At 59.9% G+C, this 10179-nt stretch overlaps 1 protein-coding gene across 4 annotated transcripts in view; it reads left to right on the forward strand.

The window, feature by feature from the left end:
- The first annotated feature begins 494 nt into the window (after positions 1 to 494).
- LOC101643659 (plectin) overlaps positions 495 to 10179 on the forward strand; it is a 52557-nt gene continuing 42872 nt past the window's right edge. For 3 of the 4 annotated variants that reach the window (XM_045296974.1, XM_045297348.1, XM_004697362.2), the window contains exons 1-2: positions 495 to 519; positions 952 to 1150. In XM_045296974.1, coding sequence (XP_045152909.1) covers positions 958 to 1150 — 193 coding nt within the window. In that variant the 5' untranslated portion in view covers positions 495 to 519; positions 952 to 957. Of the gene's footprint in view, positions 520 to 951; positions 1151 to 2617; positions 2703 to 10179 lie in introns of those variants that run through there. The other variant, XM_004697365.2, reaches the window with a different exon arrangement.

Here is a 10179-nt window from a genome sequence, read left to right on the forward strand (position 1 = left end):
CCGCCCGGGGTCGGGTGGGGGGCAGCCTCGGGGTCCCCAGGGGTAACCCCGCCGGCCCTCGGGCCGCACCCTTCCCGGCGCTCTGGCAATGCGGAACTGGACGGGCGTGGGCCGGAAAAGCTGATGGGGGTGGGGGGCGCTGGAGAAGTGGGGGAGTATGGAAAGGAGGGTGCGGGGTGCCCTCTGTCTGGGAGCCTCTGGTCCCCGCCCTTGCCCTTAGCCGGAGGGCGGAGGCACAGAGACCACATTGTGCCCCCACCCCACCCCCGCGGGGACAAAGTCCCTTTCACCCCCGCACTCACGCACGCCAGCGCTCCGGGGACTGGGTGTGCCCGCGTGGGCGCACGCTGACGGCCCGAGCTGCTGCGAGCGCGGCGCGGCGCAGCGCAGCGCGGGCGGGCTCCGAGTGGCGGCCACCGCTGCTGCTCTAGCTCCTGCAGCCCGCAGCCTGGCGCCCTCCCGCGGCCCACGCTGCGGCGCGGCTCCTGCTATTTATAGAGCCCCACTGCGGAGACAGAGGTGGGGACGGGCGCAGCGGGGTGGGGACGGGGGTCCTGGAGACAGCTTGGAGGTAGGATGCCAGTGCCAGGGTGGAGAGCAGAGGTGGTCGGTGGCCAGGGCATGCAAGGGCTGCACGGTGGCGTTTGGGGGCGGGGGTGGGGGTGGTGGTGTCGGGGGCGGCCAGTATCCTTTGATGGTTGTCCTGTGCCCTCGTTGGACAGGGTGCAAAGGATGGGGCAGTGCCCTGGTGATGGGGTTTTGAGCGAGTTTGGGGACGACGGAGAAAAGGACCTGGTAGTTAACCTGCAGAGGATGAGGGTGGGGTCAGCGTACAAGTCCGATTTGCAGCTGGATGTGTGTGTGTGGGGAGAGGGCCGCTTGTGCACAGTGCCGGCCGCCTCCACCCTGTGATCCCCCTTCCGCCACGTTAACCCCTTTTGCGCTCCCTAGGAGGCCATGTCAGCTGAGGGCCCCGAGGCGCGAGCAGTGGCCGAGGATGGCTCCAATGGAAGTAGCGGCTCCCCGAGCCCCGGGGACACGTTGCCTTGGAACCTGGAGAAAACGCAGCGGGGCCGGCGAACCAGGGGTGGCTCCGGGGGCAACGGGAGCGTGCTGGACCCCGCCGAGAGGGCTGTCATTCGCATTGCAGGTAAGAGGGAGGGCCGGCCCTCACTTTGTTGACTGAGCACCTGCTGGGTGCTGCGGGGCAAGTGTTTGACCCGGATGAAGGAACACTGCTCCTAGGGCCTCCCGTTCCAGGTGAGCACAAACGGCCACAGTGCCACCTGCTGGCCACCGGCAGCTTGGAGAGGCCTGGTTTAAGGTGCCGACCAGACTGGGCAGGGGCCCTTAGGAGATGGGTCCCCGGCCTGGATGAGGTTGGGACAACTGCGCAGGCCCCCAGTGTTGGCTTCCCCCGTGGGCTGGAGGTAGGTGCCAGGTTCAGCAACTCTCTCCCAGAGCTGCCAGTTTGAGCAGTAGGGAGGACCCCCAGGGAGAGTCTAGGGCCTGGGTCGAGCAGCCAGGGTCCCTCGAGGCATGACTTGGGCCTTGCCCTTCAGCTTTGGACAGTGTCTGAGCTGGGTCAGGGCAGAAGGCAGGGAGTTCCTCCTCATTTCACCCTCTGAGCTCAGGCTGCAGGTTACTGGACCCACTAGGACCCCCAAGGGACATCTGGAGGTGGCCTGGAGGGTAGGCTGAGTCACGTTGGGTGAAGTCTGGTGGTGGAGGAGCGGGCAGCTGTTGTTGGTGCAGCAGCTGGCAGTAGAGGGGGCAGACTCATGCCCCCACCCCATCCAGGCAGACAGCTTGCCTGTCCCAGGTCTTCAGAGCCACTCTGGGGACGGGAGGGTCTCCTTCCTCCACTCTAGCCTCCAAAGCCCTTCCTCCATCCAGCACCTTCCCGACGACACCAAAGCCGTGAGGGGCTCAGGCTCTGGGGCTGAGTGGCCACTCCGTGAGTGGCTTTGTGATGAGGTCAGCTGTCCTGAGCGCCCAGGAGGGTGGTGTGGGCTCCCTTAGAGCTCACTGATCACCGCCAGAGGCTAGCTGTGGGGCGGTGCTCTGCCCGGTGCCTGGGGAACTGCTCAGTGTAACTGTCTCTATGCTTTCCCGCCCCCATTCCCACCCCACCCCCCAGCCTCCCCTCTGCGGTCGCCTTTTTCCGGTGCTCACGAAGGTGACCGCTGACTGTGGCAATGGGGCGCTTCACTGAAGTCCTGGGACGAGAGCGGCCAGGAGGCTCGCTGCGGGTGGGAGGGGGCGCCTGCCGCGGTCAGGTGAGGTCCGAGCCCAGGCAGCTGAGCAGGGCGCTGCCGCGCAGGCACAGGGCGCGGAGGGTGCAGGCCGTGCACGCCCCCTGGACCGCGCGCTTGCCCGCCCGACCAGGCAGCCGTGGGAGGTGGTGCGGAGGGGACGCGGGGTGGCGCCCGGGCGCCGTGGGCTGCGCGGTCCTCGGTCCGGCGGCCTCGCCCCCAGCCCCGCCCCGCCCTGGGGCATCCTGGGTGCGGGGGCGGGGCCCGGGCGGTCCCTTTTAAGCGGCTCGGCGGCCACGGGACGGACAGCTGCCTGGGGCTGGAGGCCCGCCGCCACCGCCGTGATCCGCGCGCCTTTAGCCATGGCCGCGCCCCTGCTGTCCGGCCCGCCGCCGGAAGAGCTGGACTTCATCCAGGCCTACGAGGAGGTGCGGGAGAAGTACAAAGGTACGGCCGCCCCCTGTCCCAAGAACCCCGGCCAGCAGCCCAGGCCGCCGACCGCCTACCGCTGACCACCTGGGCCACGGTGGCCATGGGTGCTGGCCTTAAACAGTCCGGGCGATAGACTCGCCCCGCCGGCCGCTGGCTCCGGAGAAGCAGCGGCGAACTCCCGGAGCCCCTGCAACTATGCCCTTAATAGGACAAGGCTCTGCGCGGTGGGTGGGGTGGGCCTGCAGGCTGCGGCTCAGGACTTCTGGGGTCCGGCCTCGGGCTGCCGGCCTGGGTCAGTGCCCGGCAGACACGTGGGTCAAGATTGACCCGCCCTGGTCCGGCCCAAGCCTCCTCCGGCAGCTGTGGCATAGTTGCTGCCTCTCCTCACCTCCCCAAACTGGTGGCTGCCTGCTGCTGCCACCCTTCCTTGGCAAGAGTCCTCTCTGCACCCCTTCTGGGGCGCTGGTGACAGCTGTCAGGACTTCAGGGAAGCACCCTCCCTCGCTAGAGGGACATCAGTGTCTGTGGAGCCTGGCACCACTACCCGCTGGGGTCTCTCTGGACCCACCAGACCTCGCTGCTGCTTGGGACAGGTCTTGGGCACAGGCTTCGCTCTGGTGGAGAAGGCTCAGAGCTTGGAGCGAGAAACAGTGGGGGTCCTTTGGGCCCTGAGCTGACCCGAGCAGGTCCTGGTGTCCACGTATGTGGTGTAGCTGGCCTGGCCCCCAAGGACAGCTCAGGGAGATGTCCTGCTGGTGCCAGTCAGAACCCTGGCTGTGCCCTCCACCCGCTGACCTCGCCAGGGCAGTTTTATGGTGGCAATGGCATCTCACTGCCCAGCGGTCCTCATTTGCAGCCCTGGCCAGGTCCTGAGAGGGAGAAGTGCTCTGTGTCCCCCTAGAAGTTGTGCCAGGCAACCGCTGACCTGTTTGTCCCCATGGTCACTCAGGAGGGGATGCGGCCAGAAATGCTTGTACATCTGCTGCAGGGCCGGGCCGCTGCAGCAGGGTCACAGGGCCACAGGACACACCTGGCTCTGGGTGGACCACTCAGTTTAGCCTGGTCTGGTCCGGTCAGGTTGCAGGGCTGGGTTCTCCAGGCAGTGCCAGCTCCCCATGTCTGGAAGGGCATGCTGATGACTGGAATGAGTTCACAGTTCCCTCATGGCCCTCCTTCCTAGCCCAGAGCTGGCGGCCAAGGCTGCTGGCTGTGGTGGACACAGCTGGGTTCCAGTGCTCCTGCCTCACTAGCAGAGGCTAACGAAAGGGGTGGTGACTTGTGAGGCTAGTGGGGGGTAGGGGAGGTGGGGGAGGAATGGGGGTAGACTTGAGGTGGAGTCACCAGGCTTTGGTGCTGGCCTGGGGTGGCGGGGGGAGCCCCCAAACAGTAGGACCCACACTGCCAAGCTGGGAGGAAGGAGTACCTCTGGGGTGCTTCAGATGCCCCCTTGCTGACCCCAAGGGGATAGATGGGAGGTTGGGCTGCTGCCTGTGGCCGGGCCATCACCACTGCCCAAGAGCTGGGTGGCCAGGCCTCCTGGAGGCCTGAGGCTGGGTGGGGGCCCTAGGGGCAAATGGCAGCTGGGAGGGGCCCTGTGCCTGATGTAAACCAGTGAGTGACCAACTTGTATGGGGGTGGGGGGTGGACTGAGTCACCTATCTGAGCAGCTGAGTGGAGGCAGGGAGAGCGAGCCCAGCAGGGCCAGGCTAGTATGCAGACAGAAGCCACACCTACTCAGACCCCAGCCCAGTGCCGCTGAAGACCCTGGCTGCTGCCCACTGGCCAACCCATGCTGGCCCTTGACCCCAGCCCCACCCAGACTTGTGGAGTCTTCGCTGTCCCTCCAAAGTTCAGCACCAGCCCCTCCACCCAGTGACCTTCACCCACAGTATCTGTGCCTGTGGTCCTACCCTGGACTGGTCACCCCAACTCTTCCCCCCACCCCCATCTTAGCCCTCCCTGATGGCCGAAAGTCTTCCCAGAGCCTCTTCAGTTTCTGGTCAGCACTCAGGCCCCACGTCCACTGGGCAGGTCCCTGCAGGGCTGTTGTCTGGGGGCCCAGCTGGGCCTGGCCTATAATAGCTCCTTGAGGCCAGAGGTGTCTGGGAAGTGGGGTACCCAGGGAATGGGAGAGGGCGTGGGGCACACTGAGTACTGAGGGGCAGCAGCAGGCCAGGGCCAGGGCAGAGACCCAAAGATTGTCTTGCTGTGGGGCCAGGGCAGGCGCCAGCTGTCCTTGTAGGTTCATGTCGGCCTTCTACCATGGTTCTGGGGGACAGTGGGTGTGGGGGAGCCAGAGTCCTATGCCTTCTCATGGCCAGCTCCAGGGATCCTGACCCTGGCTGCCATGCCCCGGTCTGCAGGGTGCCCCACTGTCCCCATCTTGGACTCTGAGCTTGGCAGTCTATGTCCTGGCAGGGCTGTGTGGCAAGTGGGTGACGCCATCCTCTCGCAGACCAGAGCGGGGAGGGCACCCAGCCTCTCTGGCTTCACCGCTGGAGTTACAGCAAAGACACAGATGAGCATTGTGGGAAATCAGACTCGAATGCTGGACATGCAGGAAGCACCCTAGTCACGCCCTGGCTCCCACTTCTCTGGGGGACTGACCCCTGCTCTGTGTGGCCCGGGTCCTTCTGGATCAAAGGGGAGAGGGAGGGAGGGAGGGAGAGACAGGGAGGAAGGGAGACCGCTGACCTACCCTCCGCCCATCAGAGGGAGCCAGGTCTTCCCTGTCCACACAGGTGAGGTCACCCTGGCTCCTGGGTGGCGTGGTTTTTAAGCGACAGCTCTGCTTGAGATGATGGGGTTCCGACGGCTCTTTGGAAGTGCACAGGTCAGTGACTTAATATTATCACAGCTGTGCACCCAGCACCACCGTCACTCAGGACATTTCTGTCCTCACCTTGCTGTGCCCATTCTCACCCCAACTGCCATCGCCCACCCCACCCTTGCCCCTTTTCTGGCCCGCTTGGCTGCCGTAGGCCATATGCCATATGCCCAGCAGCCCTGATGTTGCCCCTTGTGGCTGGCCTCAGCCCCCCGGCCCTCCATGTGGCAGTTGAGGGCAGGACTTTGACCTGTTCAGTGGCTCAGTAAGACTCCAGGTTTGGAGAGATTTGTTTATCCCGCCCTTCCTTCAAGGAGCTCTGGTGGCACTGGTGGGGTAAGTGTTGGGCTGCTAGCCAGAAGGTTGGGAGTTTGAACCCACAAGCCACTCGGTGTGATAGAGAGGAGGCTGCCTGCCCTCGTAAAGGCCTACAGCCTGGAAAGCCTCTTCAGGACTCCTGACTCAGAGCAGACTTGGTGGCAGTGGGCTCTGGGGTCCTTTGCTCAGCAGATGGTCATTTGAATGGCTCCCGCTTTGGGGACTCAGGAGTGCACTTGCTCAGGGTGTTGTCTGGGTCCGTGGCATGGGGGGAAGGGCAGGGGCGATGGGGACTGTGCTAGACTACCTCTGGAGTCACCAGGCTGTGTCCCACACGGCTGGCTCGTAGTGTCTGCAGGGGGAGATGGAGACGTCAGAGCCCAGCCCACCTCAGGGTTCTTTCTTAGGCTATGGACTGGCCTCTCCTGGGTGTGCTTTTCTCTGGGGGCAACCATAGGACATTGCCATCTCAGCTTCTGGCCACTTGGCTCTGTTCAGGTCCATGGTGCATCCTCGATTACATGTCTGGCTGCCTTTGTGACTGCAGGTGACCCTGTGCTCAGTGGTGGGATTCAAACAATTTAACAACTGGCTCACGGCCCTAATGACCATGCTAAGTATTAAAAAAATCGATCATCTGAAAGGTAGTTTGTTAGTTATACAGTTGACACTCAAATAAGAACAATAAAACAGGTATACATAAAAAAAAACAGGTATATACAAAACTCGATTATGTTATTAGGAAGAGTTTTTAAGATACTAATGAAAAAGCACTAAATAATAACTGACAAAAAACATTAAAACTGTTATTTGAGATGTTTCCACACTGTTTCTCGGTGGATGTGTTCACTTGCAATATTCTTAGCTCTTACTTGAGCTCATCAGCTGTGTGATTTATTCTTAGCTATCTTTTCACTGTAGGAGTGGGGTCCTGTTCCTTCAGAGCAGTGGTTCTCAACCTTCCTCATGCTGCAACCCTTTCATACAGTTCCTCATGTGGTGGTGACCCCCAACCATAAAGTTACTTTCGTTGCTACTTCATCACTGTCATTTTGCTACTGTTATGAATTGGGTGACCCCTGTGAATGGGTTATTAGACCCCCAAAGGGGTCATGACCCACAGGTTGAGAACCGCTGCTTTAGAGGTAGGCCAATTAGATATAATCATTATGTTTGATAGATAAACAGGTGACTTCTCTTCTCTGAACCTATCGTGTTCATCTTTGAAAAATCCTTTCTGCCGCTTTTGAATTTATAGCGATTGTTTTGACTATATTTCTAGCTCTCTGCAAACTTGTAGGAACTGTAGTAATTCACTCACAGTATCGGGTGGGAATTTGGGGGGTAACACAAAGCCGAAGTGAATGACAACATGGTTGCCTGGCACTTTTTATGTTGTATGCTTATTTACTGAAGTAACGAAAACGGGTATAAACATGCAGTATTCCCTTAAAAGTATAGCATGTTTTATGAACTGGTTACATGTGACACGTGTAGTTCCGTCTACCTTTTTATATGTATGAACGGAATGACCATTACAATGGCGCTTAGAATATGCTGTTGGGCAGGTGAAAATTAAAAAAAGATTAAGGAATGTGAATTTGTGGCTGCCACACCTTGGAGTGCCATTTGAACAACTGCTTCCTGATCTCAACAGAATATTAGGTGTCAGGTCTGTGCCACCGGTGTGAACGGGCTGAGTCCCGCTCCTGTGGAACCTCTCTCATACCCGCTGCCTGTGCTTAGCACTAGTCCTGCCAATTGGAGGGAAGACAAAGCCCCATGGACTCTTTTCCGTGGTGGTGGCGTCATGGTTACATGTTGGGCTGCAGACGGCAAGATCAGCAGTTCAAAACCACTGGCCACTCAGGGGAGACAGATGAGGCTTTCTACTCCCGTGAAGAGTGACCGCCTCGCTCTCTGGCCTGGGACTAGTTTGCGGCAAGATGGCCAAACGCACCAAGAAGGTCGGGATCGTGGGCAAACACGGGACCGTTACGGTGCCTCCCTCAGGAACATGGTGAAGAAAAGTGAAATCAGCCGGCATGCCAAGCACACTGGCTCCTCCTGCGGCAGAACCAAGATGAGAGGCGCGCTGTGGGCATCTGGCCCTGCTGCGTGAAGACAGTAGGGGGGGGGCCTGGACCTACAGTACCCCTCTGCCGTCCCAGTCAAGTCCGCCGTCAGAAGACTGAAGGAGTTGAAAGACCAGTAGACGCCCCACTATCAAACCTCTCGGGCCGTAATAAGTGGGTTAATTTATGTAAGAAAAAGAGTGCCTGTCTCGGAAACCCACAGGGGCAGCTCCACCCTGTCCTGTCGGGGCACTGTGAGTCAGCATGGACCCGCGGCAGGGGGTGTTTGAGTTTTGCTCCGACATTTGCAGTCTGGTCTTAGCCGCTGTCATCCGGGCCTGCGTCCTGGGGAGCCTGTGTGTCGTCCAGGGGCGCTTGGTGGCATTAGCGCCCCCATCTTGCTGGAGTTAGCTGGTGGGGGTGGGGGTGCAGTGTGGCCTGCTGGTCCCTGCACGTGGATGTCTGGTTGGCCCAGAGCTTTCTTCACCATCCTGTGGACTTGGCACGCGCCTGCTTTTTGTGGCGCCAGAGTGCTCCGTGTCTCGAAGGGCCCTCTGCAGAAGGACCTTTGGCTTGTCACGGACAACGGCTGTACAATCCAACCTGTGGATGGAAAACGCACGCATTTCCCATGGGGACGAGCAATAGGAAGGCTGGGAGACTTACGAGACGAGACGCAGAAACGCAAGGCTGCCCCACCGTGCTCTGCGACTCCGGGGCCTTGTGTCCTCCCAGCCCCCAGCCTGGGTGGGTCCGTAATGGGAGCCCCGCTCCCCTGGTGAGCTGAGGGTAGAAAGCACCCTGTCCTTTGCATGAGCATTTTTGGGTGATTGTGCGGAGCGTTGTTCATGGAGGTATTGGCCAAGCGACCCTCGCCTATTACACCAGAGGGCAAGTGGGAAAGGATCCCTGCCGGGGCCGGTCCATGCACGCACGGGCTCATTCTGAACAGAACACGTTTAAGCCGCCTCTGATCAGTGGAGGGCTGTCCACAAGCTCTCTCAGTCTGCCCTCAGTCTCCATGAAACAGGGGCTTCCCAGGGGACCTGCTGGGCCGGCCACCTTCAAGAGGTCTGCTCAGAGGGTGTTGCTGACATTTCGGGGGATCCCGAATCTGGATAGATTTTCTTGGCGGGCACAGGACCATCAGACAAGCCGTCGTGTGAAAGAAAGGGAAATCCGTGCTGGCAAGAGAACGGCCGGCAAGTGCTGCAGAGTCACCTCGCTGGGGACAGAGCATCCCTGGAGTGGAGCAGGGCTGTCTCTTGGGGATCTTAGCCTGGCAGCCCCACGGCCCTGATCTTGCCCACTGGTGGCACTCTCACATGGAGGTCTCTTTCTCCCCAAGTCAGAAGGACACTGAAGAAACGCTCAATTTGGGTCCTTCTGGCAGTGGCAGAGGGCAGAGAGTCCCAGGGGAGGGGAGGGGAGGGGGTGGGGGACACCCTTCAGCTGCAGACCATGCTGGAAGCCCTGCCAGAAACCAAGACTCCGATTGTAATAGTTTTGTTCAATAAAGGTTTCTGTCACGTTGTAGCAGTAGTTGCTTATTCCCATGTCACTTTCTTAGGTCAATTGTTTATTCTCGGGCTGCTGCTTATTTTATGGTCAAAATAAGGTATTTTATTGAGGGAGATAAGTTACCCAGCACTAGCTGGTTGTAGACGGGGAAGGTAACCTGCTAGAAGTGCGTTGGCAGGAGGCGGACCACTATTCCTAAAAGCTCCACTTGACAAACGCCAAGTCCTGAGCTCCCCCATTTCTTCAAGTACAAAAGTGGGCCACACTTTCCAGTCACAGGATCAAGGAGACCAAATCTAGCAGATTATCAACCAAGAGTCCTGAGATCTTCTCTCAGCCCCAGCTTCAGGCGCAAATGCCCTTCACGCCCCAGCTCCTGGGGGTTCCAGCGTCTGTAGCATCGCAGTGCCCTGCTCCCCGCTCCCGGTCCTCTTTGCCGAGTTCTCACTCTCCAGGCATTTTCTCATTTCCACCTCAAGATCATTGCGATAACCAAAAACGGTCAGAACGCGGTGTTGCTCGCTGCCTCCCCAGGAGACCTGGGGCGGTGTCCCTCGGAGGCCCACGAGGAAGAGGCCCGGGAGGCCAAAGCTGGGCCATGGCTACTCCTTTTTTAAAAAGTCCACGTTGACTTGAAGTATAGCGTGCTTACAGAAAAGGGCAGGATGTGGCCACATTTCACAATGGAGGCCGGCCCCAGCCCCTCCCTGTTGCCCTTGGGAGGTTGCAGTGTCTGGGGATCAGGGGAGGG

Source organism: Echinops telfairi, unplaced genomic scaffold (assembly GCF_000313985.2).
Source record: "Echinops telfairi isolate 266 unplaced genomic scaffold, ASM31398v2 ScPeMD7_1;HRSCAF=3_0, whole genome shotgun sequence".
NCBI classification, from domain to species: domain Eukaryota; kingdom Metazoa; phylum Chordata; class Mammalia; order Afrosoricida; family Tenrecidae; genus Echinops; species Echinops telfairi.